The sequence below is a fragment of the Lemur catta genome, chromosome 1 (genome assembly GCF_020740605.2).
Source record: "Lemur catta isolate mLemCat1 chromosome 1, mLemCat1.pri, whole genome shotgun sequence".
In the NCBI taxonomy this organism is placed as follows: domain Eukaryota; kingdom Metazoa; phylum Chordata; class Mammalia; order Primates; family Lemuridae; genus Lemur; species Lemur catta.
Genome location: NC_059128.1, coordinates 209,916,168 through 209,942,191, shown reverse-complemented (window position 1 = coordinate 209,942,191; position 26,024 = coordinate 209,916,168). Strand labels below are relative to the sequence as shown.

At 42.9% G+C, this 26,024-nt stretch overlaps 1 protein-coding gene and 1 long non-coding RNA gene across 2 annotated transcripts in view; one reads left to right on the top strand and one right to left on the bottom strand.

Annotated features, from left to right (window-relative positions):
• Window positions 1-15,555, top strand: part of C1H3orf70 (chromosome 1 C3orf70 homolog) — a 71,429-nt gene extending 55,874 nt beyond the window's left edge. Inside the window, exon 2 of the mRNA XM_045539849.1 lies at window positions 13,819-15,555. Coding sequence (XP_045395805.1) covers window positions 13,819-14,375 — 557 coding nt within the window. The 3' untranslated portion in view covers window positions 14,376-15,555. The remainder of the gene's footprint in view (window positions 1-13,818) is intronic.
• The window catches only part of LOC123630344, a 31,693-nt gene that overhangs the window by 4,693 nt on the left and 976 nt on the right, over window positions 1-26,024 (bottom strand). The gene's annotated exons all lie outside the window — the stretch shown is intronic.

Here is a 26,024-nt window from a genome sequence, read left to right as displayed (position 1 = left end):
TATTGACTGCCAGTAGGGCAGGGTTGAAGGTTAGGCCACAAAAAATACTGATTATAATAAATACTGTGTTCTTTTGCTTGAATAATCCACCTTGCAGAAATTGCTAAAGAATATTTAAACATTACTTTCAAAATAATGAATGCCCTTGGGAATAAAATAAACATAATTATGATTCACTATATAAAATCAAAGAACTGAACTGTGTATGCAGTTTACTTCAGGCCACTCTTTTTTTTTCAGTAAACTTACCTTTATAATTATATTTTGCTTAAGGCAAATATTAAAATTACTTTGCATTCCCTGAGAGCAGTGTACTTCATGTGTCAAAGGGGGACTCACATTTAGTAATAACCATAAAACTATCTGCAAAGGCAATAAGCTCATTTCTTCCCCCCCAAAGGATTTTCAAGAATCAAAACATACAACTGATCAAAAAAATAGTTTAACAAAGTACATACAGTAACTTAACAAGGCATACACATTTATTTTATTTTCTATGATTATTTGGGTTGTTTTTATTTTTCCTTCCCTTTGTGCTATACAACCAAAAGAAACACCTTAAGTAAATACACCTATGTATTAATAATTATATTGTGCTGCAAATTGGAATGTTAGTTGAAGTTAATGGCAAAGAATGACAGTATAAATGAGCAGAGCATTATCTAAACCTTATTAATGAAGTAATGGGTGTCCTGGAGAAAGAACACAGATAGGTATCTCAAGGCCTGTGTCCTAGAACTGACTCCTATCTTGTTATATTAGCTTGAGATTGCTTAAAAAAAATACAAAACAGAAGAGTTATTACAGACAACCAGGATGAGAACATAAATGTTTTTAAGTGTCTCATTGAAGCACTGTAAAGAGAGTATATGCTACATATTATTGCCAGACACTAAAGGGGGAAAAATTAGAAATATTTGAATCAAGACTTTAAAAGACCAGCACAAGAAACACTCACAAATGTAAAACTATTCAAAAGCTAAAGATCAAAAGCCAAATACCACAATGGCTCAAGAGAGAAAACATAGCAATGAAGTTCTACCCAACAGGATGAACATAAATCTGCCCCACCTATCAGTTCTCTCAATAAATGTGAATGGCTTAAACTCCCCACTCAAGAGACATAGGCTGGCCCAATGGATAAAAAAATACAAGCTAAGTATCTGCAAGTTAGGTGAGTTTCCTGGAGACAGCAAAGATGCATCTAGACTGAAAATAAAGGGATGGAAATCGATATTTCAAGCAAACAGAAGCCAAAAGAAGGCTGGCGTGGCGGTTTTAATGTCAGATAACTTAGTTTTTAAATCAACAAAAGTAATGAGAGACAAAGATGGTCACTATATAATGGTGAAGGGTACAGTTCAACAAGAAGACTTAACTATACTTAATATGTATGCACCCAACTTAGGTGTGCCCAGATTAATAAAGCAAAACCTACTTGAACTAAACCAAATGATAAACAGCAACACCATAATAGCCAGAGACTTCAAGACCCCACTTACAGGACAGATCCTCCAAACAGAAAATAAACAAAGAAATAATGGACTTAAACAGAATGCTAGAACAAATAGGCCTGACTGACATTTACAGGACATTCTATCCAAACTCCACTGAATATACATTCTTCTCATCAGCTCATGGAACATTCTCTAAGATTGACCATATCCTAGGACACAAAGCATATCTTAAAAAATTAAAAGAAATAGAAATTATACCATGCATCTTCTCAGATCACAGTGGAATAAAAGTAGAAATCAACCCTAACACAAATTCTCATTTCTACTCAAAGTCATGGAAGCTAAACAACCTTCCCCTGAACGATTATTTCATAAATGAGGAAATCAAGATGGAAATCAAAAGATTCTTTGAACTAAATGACAAAGGAGACACAAGTTATCAAAATCTGTGGGACACAGCTAAAGCAGTCTTGATAGGAAAGTTTATTTCCGTAAATGCCTATATCAAAAAGACAGAAAATTTACAAATAGACAACCTAATGAATAGAATCAAAGAGCTGAAGAAAGAAGAACAGACTGACCCCAAACCCAGCAGAAGGAGTGAAATTAATAAGATCAAATCAGAACTAAATGAAGTAGACAACAGGAAAACTATACGGGAGATTAATAAAACAAAAAGTTGGTTCTTTGAAGAGATAAACAAAATCAACACACTTTTGGCTAGACTAAGACCAGAAAAGAAAAGTCTCTAAAAACCTCCATCAGGAACATGAAAGGAGAAATTACAACTGATGCCACAGAGATACAAGATACCATCTATGAATTCTACAAAAACCTTTATGCACACGAATTGGAAAATGTGGAGGAAATGGACAAATTTTTAGAAACACACAACCTCCCTAGGCTCAACCAGGAAGAAATAGAATTCCTGAACAGACCAGTATCAAGAACTGAAATTGAAACAGCAATAAAAAACCTACCCCAAAAGAAAAGCCCAGGACTAGATGGGTTCACACCTGAATTTTACCACACCTACAAAGAAGGACTGGAGCCTATCCTACGAATGTTATTCCACAACATTGAGAAAGATGGAATCCTCCCCAACACATTTTATGAAGCCAACATAACTCTAATACCAAAACCAGGAAAGGATGCAACAAAAATAGAAAACTACAGACCAATATCCCTCATGAATACAGACGCAGAAATTCTCAATAAAATCCTAGCAAATCGAATCCAGGTGCTTATCAAGAAAATAATGCATCACAACCAAGTGGGCTTCATCCCAGAGATGCAGGGATGGTTCAACATACACAAATCTATAAATGTAATTCACCACATAAATAGAAGCAAAAGCAAAGACCATAGGATCCTCTCAATAGATGGAGAAAAAGCATTTGACAAAGTTCAACATCCTTTTATAAGAATGCTTAACACAATAGGCATAGATGGGGCCTACCTAAAAATGATACAAGCCATATATGACAAACCCACAGCCAACATCATACTGAATGGGGAAAAATTGAAAGCCTTCCCACTTAGAACTGGAACCGGACAGGGTTGCCCACTGTCCCCACTGCTATTCAACATAGTGCTGGAAGTCCTTGCGAGAGCAATCAGGCAAAAGAGCAGAATCAAGGGTGTCCAAATGGGGACAGAAGAGATCAAATTCTCACTCTTTGCTGATGATATGATATTATATCTAGAAAACCCCAAGGATTCAACCAAGAGACTCCTGGAACTGATATATGAATTCAGTAGAGTCTCAGGATACAAAATCAATACACACAAATCAGAGGCATTCATATATGCCAGTAACAGTCAAACTGAGAACCAAATCAAAGACTCAGTACCCTTCACAATAGCAACAAAGAAAATAAAGTACCTAGGAATACATTTAACTAAGGAGGTAAAAGACCTCTACAGGGAGAACTATGAAACACTGAGGAAGGAAATCGCAGAGCATGTAAACAGGTGTAAAACCATACCATGCTCATGGATCAGAAGAATGAACATTGTTAAAATCTCTATACTACCCAAAGTGATCTACAGAGTCAATGCAATCCCTATTAAATTGCCAACATCATTTTTCACAGATATAGAAAAAATAATTTTATGCTTTGTATGGAACCAGAGAAGACCCCGTTTAGCAAAAGCAATTTTAAGCAATAAGAACAAAATGGGAAGTATTAATTTACCAGACTTCAAACTATGCTACAAGGCTGTGGTTATTAAAACAGCTTGGTATTGGCACAAGAACAGGGACACCGACCAGTGGAACAGAATCAAGAATCCAGATATAAAACCATCCTCATATAGCCATCTAATCTTTGACAAAGCAGACAAAAACATACTCTGGGGAAAAGAATTCTTATTCAATAAATGGTGCTGGGAAAACTGGACAGCCACATGTAGAAGACTGAAACAGGACCCACAGCTTTCACCTCTCACAAAAATCAAATCACAGTGGATAACAGACAAACTTTAGGAGTGAAACTTTTAGAATTCTAGAAGAAAATGTGGGAAAGACTCTTATAGACATTGGCCTAGGCAAAGAATTTATGAAGAAGACCCCTAAGGCAATCACAGCAACAACAAAAATAAATAAATGGGACCTGATTAAATTGAAAAGCTTCTGCACAGCCAAAGAAACTGTCATGAGAGTAAATAGACAACCTAAAGAATAGGAAAAAATTTTCACATGCTACACATACGATAAAGGACTAATAACTAGAATCTATTTGGAACTCAGGAAAATCAACAAGAAAAAATCAAACAACCCTATCAAAAAGTGGGCAAAGGACATGAACAGAAATTTTTCAAAAGAAGACAGAAGAATGGCCAACAAACATATGAAAAAATGCTCAACATCCCTAATCATCAGGGAAATGCAAATCAAAACCACAATGAGATATCACGTAACCCCAGTGAGAATAGCCTTTATCAAAAAGTCCCATAACAATAAATGTTGGCGTGGATACGGAGAGACAGGACCGCTTACACACTGCTGGTGGGACTGCAAACTAGTGCAACCTCTGTGGAAAGCAATATGGAGATACCTTAAACAGATACAAGTAGACCTACTGTTTGATCCAGCAATCCCATTATTGGGCATCTACCCAAAAGACATTCCATAAAAAAGACATCTGCACCCGAATGTTTATAGCAGCACAATTCACAATTGCAAAGATGTGGAAACAACCCAAGTGTCCATCAATACATGAGTGGATTAATAAAATGTGGTATATGCATGGAGTACTACTCAGTTATAAGAAACAATGGTGATATAGCAGCTCTTGTATTTTTCTGGATAGAGTTGGAACCCATTCTACTAAGTGAAGTATCCCAAGAATGGAAAAATAAGCACCACATGTACTCACCATCAAATTGGTTTCACTGATCATCACCTAAGAGCACATTTAGGAATAACATTGATCAGGTGTTGGGCAGATGTGGGTGGGGGAGGAGATCGGTATATACATACATAACGAGTGCGATGCACACTGTCTAGGGAATGGACACGTTTGAAGCTCTGACTTGGGGGGGTGAGGGGGACAAGGGCAATATAACCTAAACTTTGGTACCCCCACAATATGCTGAAATAAGAATTTAAAAAAAAGTAAAAAAAAAAAAAAGACTTTAAAAGAATAGTGGAAATTACTTATTTGTAGGCAGGAAGTGTTGAGCCAGGTTCCCAAAAAGAAATGAGATGTATGAAATTTATTTTTCATTTACTGGTCACAGTTGGTTTTTGTTGTTACTTGTGTTGTATAATCAGTTTTATTATTGAGAAGGTGATTTCAGCTCCCTTTAAAAGAGACCAGATAAATTAATGGGTTTGTGAGGTTTATTTTTAATATTATTTTTAAATCGGTATTAGTAATAGATACTGTAATAAGATATTGTCTTCACTTTCCTATGGATGAGTTCTGAGAGTGATTTGAATGAATCATTAGCAAACTAAGGTCCCACTTCACAGGAATACCTTGAGAACAAACTTAAGAATGTGTATAAGTTCTTAAAATGAACTAGGGCTCCTTAGAGAAATGACTGATTCTCAGACTGGGGAAGGGAAAGTACGAATAAATCAGTAATGTCTTATGGTGCCAGGATGTAAAGAAGTCTTCAGTCAAGGATAGGAGCATGTTGAAAGGACACAGGAGCTAACTTTAAGGAGCTCCCATGAGCAAAATCTGGAACAGTTTGTGCAACAAAAGAAATAATGATAGTAACAGATAGCACTCATAGGATAAATATGAGTCCATGCTTATATGAATAAGTAATTATATAACTAAATGAAGAAGGAGGAGCTTTTGGTCCTTATGTCAACCAAAAATACTTCAGAATATCTCCAAATATGTTGAATTTATTTGGGAATTAGAAATGAGAATTATAATACAAAATGCACAACTATACCAAACCATATATGCATCTGAAGAGGGAAGGGTAAAAGAAAAGGTTTTTTGGCAAAAGGAAAAGTTCACATAAGCTGCTTGGAATCAGAGTTCATTGGTTTTGGAGACTCAAAGCCAGAGTTGGCATCAGTTTATTGGTGGAGATGCTGTTACTAGGCATGTGTCCTTTTTAGAGGATCTTGTCTGAATTTCTGCAGTCCTAAAGAAATTTCTTGTAGGGTCATTTTAGAAAGTCCTTGAGACAGTTTTTATCTCTTATAAGCATGAAACTCCCCCCATCATCCTCTCTCAGCTCTAGTTTGTTTGGGTCTGACAAAAAGTAATTTCATACTGGCATCTGCAACTTTCACACAGTCTTCCAATTAATAAATATAGAAAGAATGATGGAAATAGGAAAATCACTGTTTGACAAACACCACAGTAATAGTTGTTGCAGACAATATCCACTTATGCATGCAAAACAGGATATTTGCATAGTCTCAAAATATCTCTTACAAAAAGAAAAATAGTAACTTTACAATAGAGAAACCTAGACAGACACCATATTAAGTTTTCAAAGTTGACAAACATTATCTGTAATGAAATGCTTAGACAGCAAGTACACCTCCTGATACAATGCACTGAAAAGGGTATATCATCACCTTCATGGTGTTTTCCCCCTGGTTTTAGATTATATTTTTTATTTTGAAAAAGTCATAAACTCACATAAAATTTTAAGAAAAATATAGAGTTCCCCTGTAACTTTTATTCATTTCTCCCCAGTGGTAACTAAGGTGTTGGCATTGGTACAGTCAAGATACAGAATATTTCCATGACCATAAAGATTCCTCATGTTGCCAAGGTATTAACCTTGACATTGATACAGTTGAGATACAGAACATTTCTAGCACCATAAAGATCCCACATGTTGCTCTTATACAGCCATTTCTCTTTAAAAAAAAAATTGTTTTTTCAAAATTGAATTATAAGAATTTTTTATATATTCTAGAATATATGGATTTTTTTTCCCTGCAGTCTGTTAATACAGTGAATTATACTGATCAGTTTATTTTAAAATTGTGGCAAAATTTACATATTATTTACAGTCTTAACCATTAAGTATACAGTTCACTGGTATTAAGTATTGTGCAACTGGTTAGGGGGAGGAGAAGATGGCAAACTAGAAGCAGCCCATACGTCCGCTGCCCTTAAGGGAGAGGATCAAAAGTTGAGGTGGATGCCTACCCACGGATGGCTCTTCTCAGAAAGGACATTGTAAAACCCCAGAGAAGCAACGGGGGACACTCAGAGTGAAGGAGAAGATGATGGGGTGATTCGTTCAGCAAGATTGAAGGGATCTGTGGGGAGGCATCCACATGTTAGAAAGGTCAGCAGGAGGGAGCCCCGGGGCTCCACACTCATCCCGCAGGCGCTGTGGCCAGACCTTTGGACTGATCGAGGAGCTGCTCAGAGTCTGTGCAGAGACATTGCACTGGAGGATGGGTGCAGCAGGGATCGGGTGGCTGTCAATCATGGGTTTCTGCAGCTGATGCCATCCTGAGCTCTCAGGTGCACGGCACCAGATCTGCTTGGGACCCGGCTGTACAGCAGTAGCCTTTGCATCACCCCCCACTGGGCTGGGGAGGGAGTGGGCAGAGTGGACACTACCCCGTGCTGTGCCCTGTGGCTGGGAGCCTAGTGTCCCTCCCCTCCAGTGTGGGATCTGAGCAGAGGTGATGCCTCAGGTGCTACAGGCACCACCTGGGAAGCCTTGGGTACCTGCCTCAGTAGGTCCTAGGTTGGGCGAGAACCCCACCTGCATGGCCTCCTCCGCAGTCTCTGGCTCTCACTGTACTGGGGCCTGGGGCTCTGCCTGTGTGGCTCTAGAGCTCCTCCCAGGCCTACAAAACTGTCCCCAAGATTCCAGTGTTGCACCTAGACCCTGAGACCCCACCCCTGAGTCTCCACCACTGCTGCTGGGCCAGGAGAACCACCCCAAGGTCCAACACCCCGCCAAGGACCCCCAGCCTCAAGCTGCAATTACACCTGGACCTGGTTTGAGCCAATGCCCACAGCCCAGTCACCCACAACCACTGCCTAAATAGGTTCACCCAGCTGCCACTGTCACTTCTTCAGGGAGATCCCAGGCAGAGCAGTCTCCCACACAATACCTGTCTCTGTGAAGAGAGTATCACCCAGCCCCCAACTCAAACTTCCCACAATGATCTGGAGAACAATTCACCAGCCCACACAAAGTTCATCCAGCACCGACTTGAACTATGGCAATCACAGGGAAGCCGGACAAATCAGAACAGCTGCACTACAGGCTCTTATTGCACCCACCCCTCCCCTGCTGGGTCAGCATTCCAGAGTAGGACACAAAAGCACCATCTAGGAACCTTCTCACTAAGCAGAAGAGTTCCTAGCAAAGGAGAACAGGTGCCCTGCAACCCTATTAGCCCTGAGACAAGAGGAGTCAGATGAGAAGAAATCAGCAAAAGAACCCTGGCAACATGAAAAATGAAACAGTTCGACACCCCCCAAGGCATCACAATGGGGTTACGGTAGTGCACTCCTACCAAAGGGAAGTTGTTGAAATGACAGAAATGGAATTCAGAATATGGATGGCAAATAAGATGGATGGAATTAAAGAGAAAGTTGAAAATCAACGAAAAGAATCCAAAAAAATATTTCAGGAAATCAGTGAAAAAAGTGCTAAAGAGCTAGACAACATAAGAAAGGATATAACAGAATTTAAATGAAAAGAGTCATTTAGGGAATTTCAAAACACAGCAGAAAGCTTCAACAGACTAAACAAGGAGAAGAAAGAATCTCAGAGCTTGAAGACAAGGCTCTTGAGCTAATCTAGTCATTCAAAGAGGCAGAGAAGGTAACAAAAAAGACTGAGCAATCACTTAGAGAAATATTGGACTATGCAAAGCAAACTAACATACGAATTATAGGTATCCCTGAGGGAGAAGAAGAAAGAACAAGAAGTATGGAAAATCTATTTGAGGGAATTAATGAGGAAAACTTCCCTGGTATTGCCAGGGATTCAACATCCAGATACCAGATGGTCATTTAACACCAGGAAGATTCATAGCAAATAGGACATCTCCAAGACACATATCATCAACCTGGCCAAAGTCAAAATAAAGGAGAAAATCTACAAGCAACAAGACAAAAGCAACAACTAACCTACAAAGGAAAACCCATCAGGGTAACTGCAGACTTCTCAGTGGAGGCCTAATAAACTGGAGGAATTGGAGCCACATCTTCAGTCTTCTTCAACAGAACAAATATGAACTTAGAATTTTGTATCCTGCAAAACTAAGTTTTATAATTGACGGAGAAAATAAAGTCTTTTCCAGACAAGCAAACACTAAGAGAATTCGTCACAACCAGACCTGTCCTGTAGGAAATACTCGGAACTGCATTATACTTGGATCAGCACAATAGACACCAACCAGTGTAAAATCACCCAAAAGCTAAAGCTCACAGCTCATATAAGACAATAGCACAAGAGGGAAAACAAAGCAATAAGGTTACTACCCAACATAAACAACAGCATCCCACATATCAATTCTGTTACTCAATGTTAACTGTCTGAATGCCCCATTCACAAGACACAGGCCGGCTGAATGGATGGAAAAACATACTGCACAACCATCACTACCATCCATCTCCACGACTCTTTATCTTGTAAAACTCAAACTCTACCCATTAAACTCTCCCCATGCCCCCTTATGCCCCAGCTCCTGGAAGACACTATTCTACTTTCTGTCTCTATAAATTTGACTACTCTAGGTACATCAGGTAAGCAGAATTATACAGATTTGTCTTGTGACTGGCTTAGCATAATGTCCTTAAGGTTCATCCACGTTGGAGCATGTGTCAGAATTTCCTGTTAAAGGCTGAATAATACTGCATTTTATGTAGATAACACCTCTTGTTGATCTGTTCATCCATAAGTAGACACCTGGCTCACTGCCACCTTTTGGCTATTGTGAATGCAGCAGCTACAAACGTGGATGTACAAATGTCTCTTTGAGACCCTGCTTTCAGTTCTTCCAGGCACATACCCAGAAGTGGAATTGCTGTATCAATATCTAGATCCTTCTTTTAACTCTCCCTATGGTTTTCTCCAAGCCCTGACTCTGATTACTTTTTCCTTTTAGGGGTTTAAATTTTAAAAGTTCTCATCAATTTATTCTTTAAATAACACAGTAAACCCTTAATTAAGAAGATTGTGCAGAGAATAGAGCATAGTGGTTACTAAATTTCCTGGCTAAATGGCCAGAAACCCCTTTGTTTCAATTTTTGCTATTGAAGAATTATGTTAGTTCATTTTATTCTCTTAGTAAGTACAGTAAATGTAATAGAATCTCTCTGTAATTCAGGATCTTGCAGTGCTTCAGGGCTATCATTGTGAGCATGAATTCTCAGCATAGCATACCACAGCAATAAGTTATTGGAGATTAGGGCAAAGCACCAGTGCCTCTGGACTTTTTACAAAATTAAATCCTTGATATGAGTTTTTAAAAAATTATTTGTGTTTATAACCAAATCAATATAGTGTCATATAATAATTGATATTTGAAAGGTAGTTACTAAACTTTTTCATGTGGCCACCTTTACTATTTTTTTCTTCTCTGCCTTCTTTGCATCTGTATCCTCATGTCACCAGATAACAGGCAGTCACCCTGGCTCTGAATAAACACATTTAACAGGTGTACCTTGTAAAAGGAAATGGAATCTGGAACGCAGTAGACGTCTTCCTCTCCCAGATGCATTTCTCCTTTTTTCTAGAGACAGAGTCTTCCTATGTTGCCTAGGCTGTCTCAAACTTCTGGCCTCAAGTGATCCTTTCTGCCTCAGCCTCCTAAAAGCGCTGGGATTACAGGCGTGAGCCACCATGCCTGGCCTGCATTTCTCTTTCTTCTTTTACTATATGTCTTGGTCAGTTCAGGCTGCTATAATAAAATACCACAATGCTCAGAGGCAGAGGTTCAGCCATGCCAGTTGTTAGTTCTGACCTGATTTCAACTCTGTCTGACAAGTAGTAATACCTTCTTTTACAGATATAAAGAAATGAGGATACCTGGTATATTTTAAACATAGTTCCCCAGGCATGTATTACTAGGTTTTTCTAACTTGTACTTTTAATCAGACCATGGGGTTTGTATTATATATGTCCATCTACACAGGCTGTGTAGCTTAAACAACAAACATTTCTCAGTCTAGAAGCTGGGAATTCCAAGATCAAAGCAGATTTGGTGTCTACTGAGGGCACTCATTCTGGTTTGCAGATACTGTATCCTCACATGGAGGAGAGAGTGGGACTCTGGTCTCTTTCTCTTCTTATATGGGCAGTAAACCCATCATGGAGTTCCCATCCTCAAGACCTCCTCTAAATCTACTTACTTTTCAAAGGTCTTGCCTCCAAATAGCAAGACATTGGGGACTAGGGCTTCAATATATGAATTTGGGGGAGGACACAAACATTCAGTCCAAGTACACTTAAAGAAAGAAGAATAGAGCTTTTGAGGAGAGAGGACCAGAGAAAGTAAGAAAGAAGAGAGAAAGCAAAGAAACCATGAAGAAGCACAAAGAAGGGGAAGGAAAAAAAGGATGGGTTGCGGAGGGTTCAGTGGGAGTAGGAAAAGGAAGTTGGAGAAGTCCAAAGTCAGACTTTACCTTTCTCTTCCCTCCATCTTTGGACTAAATAAAGCCCTATTCCCTCTGGATCTGAGGATGGTTCTGGAAGGCATGAAACAACTGCCAGGACACTCCGGTGGCTATGACAAGTGGATAACTAAACCAGAGGTCACTTAGGCTGGTATGAACTTAATCAGCATTCTGCAACAAGCATTTCTTGAGTGCCTGCCATCCACAGCCTCCTGAGTTCCATAACCACTGGCCAAGAATAGAAAAGACCAAACCTCATTCCAGATGTTTTGTTCAATACTCTGTGGACATAAGAGGGTAATTCGGCAAATTTTCTAAGTCCCTTCTCTGCTCTGTGCCTGAACACGTTTCTCTAATCCTAGGCTGGCAGATTTGGAAGGAGGCTTAAAGATTGGCCTCCTTTGGCCCTTAAGTTGATAATGTCCATCCAAAATGCTTAGAGGCAGAGGTTCACCATGCCAGTTGTTAGTTCTGACCTGATTTCAACTCCACCTGACAAGTAGTAATACTTTCTTTTACAGATATAAAGAAATGAAGATACCTGGTATATTTTAAACATAGTTCCCCAGGCAGGTATTACTGGGTTCTTCTAACTTGTATTTTTAATCAGACCATAGGGTTTGCATTATATGTGTCCAGCCTTGGAAGCATAACTGGGAACCCAGAGGCTTAACAATTTTAAACATATATTTTCCATGTGATACTCCAGGATGAAACGGAAGATATTTTTAGAGTAATTTAGTTACAAAGAAATTGTAGTATCTAAGCTACGTACAGGAATCAAGAAACAAGTAAAAAATGTAAGCAGGTTTTTTGTTCTTAATAGATTACTGATGTTGCATGATTTGTGGTATAATTACTGCTCACAATTCTGATCTGAAATTGCTGTTCTTCCATGGCTTAATTAACATTAAAGAACCTAAGATAGCTTTCCTTACAAATATGATTCCTGTCCTGGAAGGATTTTCAATCTTACAAAGAAATAAAGCTGGAGCAATGAGTGATTTGCCTGCAAAAAGATGCTCACGAGGATATCATTAATCAGCAGTTTTTGACAGGGGTTATTTTGCCCCTCAGGGGGTATTTGATAATGTCTGGACACATTTTTGATTGTTTAATTTGGGGGAGGAGCTGCTACTGTCATCTAGCGGGCAGAGGCTAGGGTTGCTGCTAAACATTTACAGTACATAGCACAGCCCCTCTGCCCCCACACAACAAAGAATTATCTATTTGGTCAACAACGCCAGTAGTGCTGAGGTTAAAAAGCCCTGTCATAAATATGTGCAGAAGATACAACATGGACTGAATTAAGAAAAATCCAAGATGTTGCGCACAATTGTGGCTGTCTGTCGGTTTTTCAGGGCTTCCCCCTCCCCTTTCAGCTTTCTATTGGAAATCATTTTGGACTTACAGATTGGGTAATTTTCAACTGTATTTCCTTAGTACTTGACACATGGGAGGCTTTGCTAAATGCTGAATGAAGTAAAGAATGAGGAAAGGGACACATAAGGACCAGATCCACTTAGCTTTTACTTGGTTTCTTAGAAACATCCAGCAGTTTACCCCCTGTATCTGCCTGTGCCTTTGCTTCTGCTTGGCTCAGGCTGCTCTGTGCCGGTGGAATTGGTATGGGGAGAACACTTCCTCTTCAGGCCCCTGATGAGCTCTGGGTCTTGAGAGAATCATTTCACACCCTAAACCTTACCCCAGCCATTGAGGACAATCCAACAGGCTATAAAATAGTCAATAAATAGGAGTATGTGTATATTCGGATTAAAACAGAAACCTAGAAAGTCTTCCATAATTCTGATAAAAACTGGAAGAACATAATGCTCATTTGTTAAGTGTATATATTAACATATTATTAAAGATAAAACTGGAATTATAATTTTATGGTATGTTATACTATTTTACAACTTGTATTTTCACTGTACTATATTGTGGACATTCTTTGTTCCAGTTTGATGGGTATATCAGTTAAAGTTGTTTACAAAATAAGGATTATAGTATCCACCTACCTATTTCACAGGCATTAGAAAGACTCATAAATAAAGATTTGGAAAGTATATTGAGTTTTTTTAGATGAAAATTATTGTATGCCATGCTCTCTTTTTAATTGATTATAACAATGTTGAATGATTTTATTACTAGTTTCTTTTGAGGAGTTACTGAAATGTTTTTTAAAACATTCTGAGTCCTCAGAAAGAAACCATGTGGCTACATTAATATAGTTTGTGTAATACTTGTAGAATTTAATTGTCTTTTGTGTGTCTCCACAGGCAAATATGTGTATCAGCCTATGACCCCTGTGGAACAGCTTCCAAGCACTGAGATTCCTGCTAGGCCTCGGGAACCCGCAAACACCATTCAGATCTCAGTCTCCCTCACTGAACATTTTTTGAAATTTGCATCTGTCTTCCAGCCTCCCCTTCCCCCTGACTCACCAAGGTACTGTATGATTTCAGACCTCTTTATTGACAACTATCAGGTTAAATGTATTAATGGGAAGATGTGTTATGTGCAGAAGCAGCCAGCACCACATTCCCACAAAATGAGCCCCGAGGAGGTCTCTGCACACGATGCCTTAATTTCAAAAGAGAGCAGTACACCAAAAATAGATCACTGCTCTTCTCCCTCAAGTTCTGAGGACTCTGGGATCAATGCAATTGGGGCTCACTATGTGGAATCGTGTGATGAGGACACAGAAGAAGGAGCAGAACTGAGTTCAGAGGAAGATTACAGTCCAGAGAGCAGCTGGGAACCGGACGAGTGCACCCTTCTCTCCCCTTCACAGTCTGATCTGGAAGTGATTGAAACAATAGAAACCACCGTGTGAGAGTCCAGGCAGGAAGCTGCAGCGTCTGATCCATGCTGAGCTTTTGTACCTTTGTCTGATGGATTCTTTATTCCAATGCTGTTGATATTTTCTACCCCTCGTTAACAACCATAGCAGTTTGGTGGTCTGCTGATTAGCTTCACTCTTAAATTAGTCTTACAACTAAGACATTCTTTTTATTATAGTTTTCTTTTGTATCTTGACTTACTTTCTATGTAGCATCTGGTGTCATAAATTGTGACCCAGCCTTAATTTCACTTGGAACTTTGAAAGCAGTGAAGCAATGATCACAGAGTATCACGGATCAGATTGAGGAGCTACCCAGAGTGAAGGAGACAGTATTTCTAAGTTGCCGGTCCTTCGCAGGAAGACTCCTGGCATTCCTTTCAGCATGGTCATAGGCACTCCTGTCCTGCTAGTCCCATGTGGGAAGCAGCTCACTTGCGAGGAACAGAGTGTACCCTGGCAGATGCTGTTCCTTCCTGCCCCCCCCCCAACAGCAGCACTGGGGCTGGACCAGAGCTGCCTTGGCTTACGTCTGGGAGGTCACTGGAAGCCAGCGCAGCCCCTGGTTATGGCCAGTGTCGGTACAACGCTCCATGACTGGGGCTGAGCTAGACCTTCACATAAGAAGAAACCTCATCTGTTTCATGATCAAAACAGTTTTAGCTGAGCACCTACACTTTACAGGGTGCTAAGGGGGGATACAGAATGAATAAGACCTGATTCCCACCACGAAGGGGCCCATAATCCAACAAGGGATATGACGCATGCAGTGACAGTACCCAGAATGCCCTGGGAACCCAGGGGAAGCAGAGATGTACTTGACTTGGGCCAGCTGGGGAAGGTGTTACAGCATTTGAGCTGGCCTCTTGGGTGAGTTCCCCAACATTTCCCTGCTTTTCTTAATTATTATTCAAATCTGGGGAAAACTTTTAGGAAGTTATATACATATTATATTTAGGAGGCAGCCACATCTGAATTTTACAGGAAAAAAAATCAATTAATAGTTTTAGTTAGCATGGAAATGCTAAAGACAGAAGTCCTTTAGGGATTAGGAATGAATCTAATAGGTTTGATTAATTCTGCTTCATTTGGTTGTATGAAGCATTAGAATGACTTGGGTGAAAAATGGATTAGAATTCAGTATGATGCATGGATTTTTTTATGCAAATGCAAAAGCAGTTGAAATAGTTCACTGATGAGAAAATATTTTGCATAATATTCATTCACTTTACTATACTAATATCCATGGTCTGTTGTATATGTTCTCTTCTCACATGCACAAAATAGTGAATATTCTTTCTTATTTAGCTCTCTTCAGAATTCTACTCCTGATCTCCATTTATACTAGGTATTCTCATGTTAGTTGGTTATCTACCATTTCTTCAAATCTATCCATGAGGCATAGTTAAGAATCCAGGAAAATTTAAATATGGCCAAATGAAATGAGAACCATCAATGTTGGAGGTAGAAAAATACTTCTAACTATCCATGAGCATGCTTTCTTGGCATTATCTTGTGCTCTGTCAGCATTGTGACACATGTTTTCTATGTCACATTAGTTTGTATCTTAAGAAATAATAAGAAGCCTGTTGTGTTTTCCCCTGAAGCCTCCATTTGGCATCTTTCACAAACTAGTCAAGGAAGAATCTGCTTTCCTAAGTTGTACACATAGTTCAAGTCATTTACTAGAACTTTTTGTTAGGTTTAGGCGGCCAAAACATCCATAGGGTTTAGAAGGCAGCGTATGCATTTTTCTTTGCAGTGTTAAGTTAAAACTTTCTGTGCTAGATGACAATGCAGCATAAAGTTCCTACTTACGGAAATTTAAAGACTCGACAAGTCAAACCAAGAAGGCAATAAAAGGAACTCCAGGAACAACAAGGCAGAGGAGAGAGAAGGTAGAGGCAGGTGTGGGCATAAGGGGCTTTTCCCTGCTTTGGCATGGCCCAGGTGGCCTGGGGGCATCTGATGAGCCTGCCTGAGGTTCTCACAGCCTCCCTCGAGTCAGTGGCCAGCTGTCATCAGGCATGGGAGCCAAGTGCCTGCAAGCCACCCATCAGCCTACAGTGGTGCAGTCATTCATCGCGTACTCAGGGTTGTAACAGCAACACCAGGGCCCTGTCTAGATTTACCCCATGGGTGAACTCATTGAATCCCCTGGGTGGGCACATGGAGGGGGGCTTCTTTCTCTACACTGTTCCCATCAATGCTCTATTATGGGCCCACATTCCCACCCATTAAACTAACTGGAGTCAACAAGCAGGTTTCCAAAGCCATGGAAATACATGGTCATGGGGCCACATTTCTGAAACTTGGCTAACTGTCAAGGGTGGGCCCCTTTATCAATACTATCTATCTATGACTTTTGTCTAGGTTCCTGTTTTTTAAACTCCTGAACTGCCATTCAGATTAGCCATGATTTTAATGTAATTTTTGGATTTAACAATGGTTAATAATCACTTTAAATATTTGCACAATCTCTTTATAATTAAAAACTCACTAAGCTTCACTTACTACTGTCTACTGTATAGAATTGGAGATGTTCCATTATATTGTAAATATCATATACTCCTGGATCTCAAAACGGCCTTTTCTAAATAAGCACAAGCAAAATTTTTTTTTTGTCCTAGCACAGTTAATAATTCTCTGAAATATATGATTGAATGGAATTGTTTCTTTGTGCTTGCATTCCAAAATCAACTGATAAGGATATAAAAATGTGTAGTTTCAATTTAAATTCTAGGCCTATTCTGTTCTATATTCTATGAAAGAATTTCTCTGTAATGCTGATATTATTACATTGCTAATTTGTATACACATATTTATAGGCACTTTAGAAAATGTTTAGACTGCAACTGCACTGTCGACATTGAACACAGTCATATTAAATAGCCACATGATTAACACTTGCACATTGAGACACATGAAAGCTTTATAATTGGACCTAGTGGTATGCTCACTAGAGCAAGGGTTGGCTATATGGATGCATAAACTGCTTTCTTAGGCTTTTGTGGAAAACTGTCACTGTTCCTACTTTTGGAAAGTTGGTATAAAAACTATTAGGTTGAAGCTTAAGAAAACTAAATTCCACATTTAGTAGAATTATCTATCCAAGATTTATTTTAGAATTTTCAAGTTTCAAGTATGCTCAGAACTTTTCTGAGAAATGACAAAGCAGTTAAAATGCTTTTGAAGTTATAACTATTTGGTATATTAAAACATAAGGCTTTATTATCAAATCTCATATTTGTTACCTTTTAATTTTTAAGATGAGAATTTGAGGACAACCCTGAAGAAGAACAGTTGCTTCCCTGGAAGGGGAAGACTTGTTGTTCAAGGTAATGCAATACAAAACAAAAACAAAACCACCAAGAGCAGAACAAAACTACATAGTTTTTTTCCTGAAGTACTTTTTGCATTTATCTTGGGACTGTTTTATTTCTTCACCTCCACTTCCTGGTCTATTTGAAACATTGCAGTTCTTTTGGGACTGATCATAACTCCTTTTATGCAAATTTATTCTCTCCCTGGGTAACAGGATGCAACTGGATAATTTAGAAAGCTATCAAAACATCCAGATAAGTTTGGTGGTATAGATACTACTAGGCAAGAAAAAAAGCACAAGTTAAAATATTTATAATCAGCTCTTAATTATTCCACATCTCATTTGCAAAATTTTATTGTCATGTTTTAGCTTTTTACATGAAGAAGATAAAGTTTTAACAGTTTTCTTTCCTATCCCCTTCTCCAGAGAAGGTGTGAAACAGGATCAAGGAGGCCAGTTATAGTTTAGGCTTTTCAGTAGTTTGTGATTTTGTCTTTTCCCATTGAGGAGGAGGAAGAGAGAGAAGGCAAGTGATAGTTCCACTTTATCAGTGCTGTGAGTGCCAGGGATGTCAGTCCTTCTCACATCCAAACATAAACCCAAGGGCACTTCTCAAAATTAACTTTGGTATTATTCACCATTTAAAAATTTTGTCAGTACTCCTTTTCATTCCTATGGATAATTGAGAGTTGACTGTATTACAAAAGGGCCATGTTTCAGTTAGTGCCGAGTTCCTTTTTCTATTAAGATTGAAGCAGTACTGTTAGCCTAAACGCATCTGAAAGTGACCCATCACTAGCAGTTTTAATACTGAGCTTCCCTATCATTGTGTTCACATCATTTTTGAAGGCTATTCATACCTTGCAATATTCACTTGCTGTGCTGTTTTTTAAAAACTATTTTAAAGTTTTAAGCACAATGTTGATTCTTCTGTAATTTCCTAAAATTATATTGTTTTCCTACAGACAGCTCAACTTTCCTTTATGTATAATACTTTAGGAAAATACTGCCTTGTAAAATAAACGTGATTTTTCTTCTTTTGTACCAGAACAGATCTGTTTTAGAGTGTGGAATACTGTTCCCCCAACCCCAAAACAAAAACTAACATTTGCAAAATGCGAAACATTTATATCAAGGGTTTATTGTGTGCTAGGGAACAAGCCGTTTACACCCATTATCCCATTTAAACTTTACATTACTTCATAAAGTCCAGGCAAATATTATCCACAAATACATGCTCCTGGTCACCACTCATGATAATTCCCAGAACTCTTTGTACTAAGAACGTTTTTGTTGGCTACACTGGGTCTATAGCAAATAAAACTTAACCGTGCCCCCACAAGTAGTATTTATTTCACACAGTTCCAGCCGTTGTGTTTGTTTCCACATGCCGTGAAAGGCAGTGTATGGCCGCAGCTCCCACTACAGGCCAGGCGGCGAGGCAGGCTGCCGCCCCCGGGGTCTGGGGGCACGGCGGCACTTGGGGGTCGCCCGTCACTGTGGCAGGTCAAGGAGCTTGTGGTTTTTATTCAGCACACCCAGAAACAAGCCGCTGCTGGAGTTGGCTTCTATAGAACAACCTCACTAGGAACTGCTAAATAAATTATCAGTGATGATATCATTGTTAATAGTATTAAGAATTATGGCTTATCAGCTACCTTATTGCTTTCTAAGCATGACCTTCACAGCAGCACTGAGGGGAATGACAGCATCCCATTTCACAGACTGGGAGAAGAGCTGAAGAAGTACACACTTTTGCCCACAGTGGCGCAGCCCGTAAGCCAGCAGGAGTCGCTATTTGAACCCATCACTCTGGCTGTAGAGTCCACACTCCTGGCCCTGCCTGCACTGCCTCATCCCTGTCCCTCCCCAGCCAACACCTTCCCGCAGGCTGGCAGCTCTCCCCAGACAGCTCTGCGACTGCGAACGCCGCCAGGCCTCCCTCCTCACCCCTTCTCTGTGCTCCACACACCCTCCTCCTCCCCCACACGTGCCACGTTTCTGCAGACGTCCCAGGGGCCTTGGTTAGGCCCCTGCTGCCTCCGTGTTCACTCGCATCTTGACCGGTGTTCGAGGCTAGCTGTCTGCCTTCACAAAAGATAACTGGTGTTTTAAAGTGACTCCTGCAGACAGCTAATCTCATCTCTGTGTGCACTCTACTAATTTAACGCTACGTAATTGTATTGCCAAGTTCTGGAAGGCATCTCATTGTAGCCTCTTACAAATGCTGACGACACACTCTTTTATTCTGCAATAAACTTTAATTTAGCATCTCGTCCTCATTACAATTCAATCACTGGGAATTGGTAATGCCTTTAACACTTCCTGTGCCACCCCTTTGTGTGTGGAATGAAGGGAGCGAGGAGGATCTCTGGACTCAGTCTCACAGTAGGGTTCAAGGAGGGGTGATTAGAGGTCAGCTGGAATTCTTCAGGAATCAGATATGGGAAGGTGTTGGGAATACAAGTAAAAAATAAGGCAAGGTAAATACATGACAGTATTAATGGTGTTTTTCTGTTTGCTTTTTTGAATTTTCTAGTTTCCTAAAATGAATATATATTACTTTTATAATCAAGAACAACCCAATAAGTTATTTTTAAGATGGCAAGTCCTAAGACAGTGCGTGGAGCCCTATTTTGCTGGGTCTGTGAGTGGAGGTGGAGAGCCTGTGAGTCCAGGCGGTGGCCCCACGCCCCCACGCACCTGCCAGGAGAGACTAAAGGCTGGGCTGGGGAGTGCGTCCTGGAACTAACCGGCCCCCACGGAGGAGCGACCCCACTGCGGGCAGCCAGCCATGGCTGGAGAGTTCCTGGGTTTGGTGAAAGCGGTGACGATTTGTTTCCTCCCGTCTTTCTCAGTCCCCAGCCCAAAGCCCTGTGTGCGAGTCTAGATTTGGAGAAAGCGGTGACGATTTGTTTCCTCCCGTCTTTCTCAGTCCCCAGCCCAAAGCCCTGTGTGCGAGTCTAGATGGGAGATCAGAAAGCCCGGGCTCTGTGTGACACCTGTCCTGTCGCCTAGTATGCAAGTCCAGATAATTTCTCCCAGGACAGAGATCTGGAGCATCAGTGCAAAATGATGACAAAACACGCGGCATCGTGGATCAGTGCAACACCACAGTGTCTGAGCAGCGACCTACAGTTCACAAGGCTTTTTCCCAGATGGCAGCTTACCTGCCACACCCAGCAACTCTGTGTGGTGGGCAGGGAAGGGTGGGACAGTTTTGCAAGTTTATAGCCGAAGCAGCCAAGAGTTTAGTCAACTATATCACATGGCAGGGAGGTAGCAGGGCCAGAGCTCCAAACTTCTGATTCCCAAGGCAGCCTGTGTTACTCTCTCAACTTGCTGAGCTCCTGCGATCAAACCCTGCCCTGCTCTGCGGCCTGTTTTCTCTCCTCCCCGCATCACTTGCACACCCAGGGCCGCCCAGACAGGGACAGCTTTGGCTTTAGGTGGGGGCATCCAGGGAACCACAGCTCAGCCCTCTGGGTATCACCTGAGGTTACTGTTGGTGCCACGTCACTCTGGCTTGGTGCCAGCCTGGCTTATCTTGGACTTGAGTCTGGTCCCTTGAACCTGACACTGCCTCGGGCTCAGGTGTGGCCCCTGGATCTGAGAAAGAGCTCATCTTGGGAATCGGCCTCAGATCTTAGCACTTTTGGAATCAGCTGCTCCTGTCTCCTCCCCCTCGCACCTCTGTTAGGGCTGGGGCCCTTGATTCCACCAGCGTCCCTCAATTGCATGTACTCAGCACCATGGACTTTGGGCTCCCCTCCTGGGGCCAGTCTACTCCAGGGCACTGTAGAGACCTTGACTCTGATTAGTCTGCAACAAACTCTACTTCAGAGGACCGTGTAGACCCTGTCTGATTACCCTGCCATGAACATCTGAGATCTGCCTCAACCAGGGCCCTGTGCAGTAAACAAAGGGGTGGATTATCTGCCCTCATTTTTAGAATCTGCCTGTGTGAACTGTGATGTCAAAATTCACAAAGCAAATGCAGGCACGTCCATTTATCTGCAGAAGGACCTGGAAGAGCCCTCCTAGCCTATGAGCAACACCGGTCTAAGCAGTCAGTCAGCTCAGGAGCCCTTGGGAAGAGCCAGGGGGCCACGTGGTATCTGGAGGGCAGGTCCCCGAGGCCTGGGTGTGAGTTGCACAGGGGATCCAGAGCCCATGTTAGCCAGGAATCTAGAATGAGGGGGTTCTAGCACAATTTGGAGGCTGCACTGAGTATATGGGGAAGACACCAAGGATTTGGGTCTCCTGAGCAACCGAAGGCCGTAGATGAATGTGGGGGACACAGTGGGCATCTCTGGACAAATCATTGAGAGGTCAACAGAAGATCAGTAGGTCCAGCTAGAATTCACTGGGGTCCCTTCAGATTATTGGGGGTCCAAAAGGGTTCTTTTCTATCCCAAAAGGTTTTATTTTCTCCCCATAATCAACATATCCCAGGGTCACAGTCAGTGAACAGAGCTACCCTGTGTTTTCTGAACCAAACGAGATCACTGGGACCCCATGTTATTCCTCATCCCAGCCACTTGGAGAGGGACTGATGGGGTCAGGGAGAGGTCAGCAGTGGCAAGTATGAAGGGAGGGAGTTGACTGGAAATCGCCATCTCAGGTGGAGGTGAGGGCAGGTTATGGGCGTGCTGAGGGTGGTCGGCCGGCTCATTCTTTCAGAGAGAGAGAGAGAAGAGGCCAGGTTGATGTGGCCCCCCGAGACTGTTAGGACCAGATGCTGACCTCCGAGACAGGTGTAGCGCAGAGTCCTGGGGGAACAGATGTCTGGGCTGGGGAACTGCTAGCTTCTCTGTTATAGAGAAGGGCGTCAGTGTGAGCCGAGGCCCCACCCTGCAGCTTAACAGCAGATCCTGTCAGGCTCTGAAGCCAACTACCCCCTGGCTGGGGCAGGAGGCAGGTGCACTTAGAGCTAAGCTTAGGAAAAGTGAGTGAGTGAGTGAGTGTGTGTGTGTGTGTGTGTGTGTGTGTGACACAGAGAGAGAGAGAGAGAACAAGAACCAGCTCCCATGTTTCCTATCCCCTCGCCCCATGAAGCCGTGGACATTCATTCTTCACACAGGCATGTACACATTCAAAAAGGTACTATTACACCTATCCCCTCAACCCTGCAGAATCCTTCCTGAGGTTATACCCAACAGAAAAGGATACATGTTCACCAAAAGACAGGAGCAAAATGGTAATAGGCCCATACTGGAAACAACGCAGATGCCCATTAACAGCAGAATGGGTAAATTAGGTACATTCACACAGTGGGATGCTATCCATCAGTGAGGATGAGCAACAGGGATCATTGCCCAATGCTGAGTGAAAAATATATTTCCAAAAGAGTAATTGATATGTCATTCCATTGATATCAAGTTCAAAAAAGGCAAAACTATGCTATCCAAAGTCAGGATAGTGGCCCACTTAGGGGGGTGTGGCATGATGAACGGGGAGTTCAGGGCACCTCTGGGGTGCTGGCCATTTCCATTTGCTTGACCTGGGTGCCGGCTGTGCGGGTGTGTCCACGCCGAGCTCATCTAGTGGTACACAGGCCGTCTGCAAACACGTCTGTCCGTGAAAGTTTACTTGAAAAAGATAGTGACTTAAATAGTGACAACTACTGTCTCAAGCAGTGCCTGGCATATACTTGGCACTGAGTAAATAACTGACTGCCAGAGAGGACACAGGAGTGAACCAAACACAATCCTGCCCTTGGGAGGGAGGGAGACAGGAGAACACGATTCCTCAGTGCAGGTGTGGTGAACCGCATGGACACAGGTGAGTGTCAAGCTGCCGTCTTCCTTGGGGAAAGCTTCCTAGAGGATCTGGGCTGTGGACAAGGCCCCAGGGAGGACGGTCCCTAGGATGGGTCCTCCGAGGAGCTGGGTGCTCAGACTCCCCTGGGGCCCCCAGCCCCCCACCCCCACCCGGCCCGGCCCGCCCAGAAGACACTCCACAGGAGGCCTTTCCTGTGTCTCTGGGCAGGTCCCAGGCATCGTCCAGAGCTGCATCTTCGGGAAAACACTTTCAGCAGGCAGAGCTAAGTGGAAACAGGAAATTTACTCCTCCTAAAAGGATCCCCAAAGCTCTGAATGATTTATCCACCACGGCATTCATCACTGATGGGCCCCTGCTGGCCTTCCTCTTCCACAAATGCTTCCCTGCCCTCCCCACGGTAGGCTCTGGTTGGTAACATGTGACCTTTGTCAAGCATTTCCCCACACGTCACTGGGACCTTTGCTGCACATGGAACAGATGGCTCTTCTCCTTATTTTTCAGAGAGGGCATAAGCCTTCCTCAGCTCACACAGCGGCCGTGGAGGGCTGTGCCTAGAGCCCAGGCTCCTGACTGGCAGCTCAGAGCTCTCCCCCAGGGTCCGCTCTGCCTCTCCCGGAGAGCTGGGTGGGTCTCTGTCCCCAATGGCACGAGGGAGAGCAGACGCAGGGCCTTCCCAAGCTCTGCCTCCTCCGCACCACTGGCTGGGGTGTGATGGCCAAGCATGCCCCACCCTTTCCCACAAAAATGCCTCCCGAAGAGCCCTCTAGAATAAAGCAGGACAGTAACGAATCAGAACAAAGTCAGTGCGACTCCTGATGTCCCTAAAGTCAGGATTGACTCTTGGAACAGGATGGGCCTGTCCCTGCAGATGGCTCCCTACTAGTGGGCTCAGCTCAGGCTGGGGCCCCTCCTCCCCCGTCCCCCTCCTCGGTGGAAGGACAGCATCTCCTTCTCCGTGAAGCCTTTCCCCTGCGGATCATGCGCTCCCTGCCCTGACCCACTGCACCAGCCCTGCACGATTCAGCCTCGCCTTCCGTGTGCCCAGCCAGACGTGAGCAGGGCTTGTCTCCACCCTGGACAGCCGCCTCCCTGCGCACACAGCTCTTGCTTGAGAACATATCCACCAGCCCCCGTGGCTGCAGAGCTCCCTGCTGGGCACTGGATGCTTCCTGTCGTCTACACGCCCTGGAGCCCTTGGCCCAGAGCCTCCCTCCCACCACCCCAGCCCTGGGCCAAGGCTGGCACCCTGACCTCTGGGGGCCTGGATGCTAGAATTCACTGACTCCAGCATTTTAAGATGCTGCTTAATTTCTGTAGGGGTCTAATTTCTGTGGAGTGGTGACGAACAGAGAACTTTGTTTTCTATTTCTTTGATGGTAAAAATCAGACAGACTGTATCAGAAACAAGATGGATGAGTCAAAATTTAAAAAAAGAAAGGAAAAGCTAGAGTTCCTTCCATACGTTCGCCTGGCACCCCTGTGAGTCACAATGTTTTACAACCTGTGTTACGTCTGTGCAGGTGTAACCTCTCCCCCCTCTACAGGAGGGGAGACCATGTCTGACCTACTCACTGTCCCCATGGCAGGGGACAATGCCTGGCATGTACTGGGCACTCAGGAAATAACCACTGACTGACAGGCACTGATGATGGGCTACAGTTCAGCCCACATCATCTCCGATTCTTACTGTAACCCGCAATGGCAGTACTTTCCCCCACAACACAGACTTTTTTCTTTTTTTTAGACTTGCACAGTAGGAGACAGACTGGTCATTTGTTCAAGGATCCCCCTGCCCTCACTCTAGGGATGTGACACCTTGCATGACCATAGAAGTCATTTTCTTTGGGGATCTCACACTCCAGGGCCGGGCAAGCAGCTGCATGAGAAAAATACGGCTTGACACTCATGGGCCTGGAGGCGTCCTCCCCGCCTGGCCACAGCCAGCCCGGTGAGACATCCTCATCGGGCAGATCAGCCCCTTCCCTGCCCGCCGGCCCTTCCCAGAGCCTCTGATGTCCTCCAAATGTATCACAGATCCCAGGCTGGTGCCCTCCCAGTGCACTCTGGCAGGCGCCTCTCGCAGGCTCTCCAGGCCTCGTCCCGGGGAAAGTAGCCCTTTCTCAGCCACACCTGAGTGGGAGCCGGGCGAGCACGGGGGGGCTGCACCTCGTGGGTCTAGGGAGGCCGAGAGAGAGGTTTTCGACACCCTTACACGCAGCCATGCTGCAAGCACAGATGTCTTCCCAGTGAGGCTTTTACTCTTCACTCCCAGGTAAATTTGGAGTCAGATACCCCAAGCTGCAAAGACAGCTCGTTAGCTGGCAGGTCTCTGAACCCAGCTCCTTCTGAGTAAAACGGGGACAATAGCAGCCCCCCTCCAAGGTTACTGAGGAAGAGCAGAAATAAAGTGCCAGCATGCGGTGGTGCTTAAGGGCTGGTGGCTGCTATTATCCTCCATTATATCATATAAAAAGGGTGCTCAGGCCATGCCAGGTTTTGCCTTTATTTACCCACAGGTAAGCTAGGTTGGATAT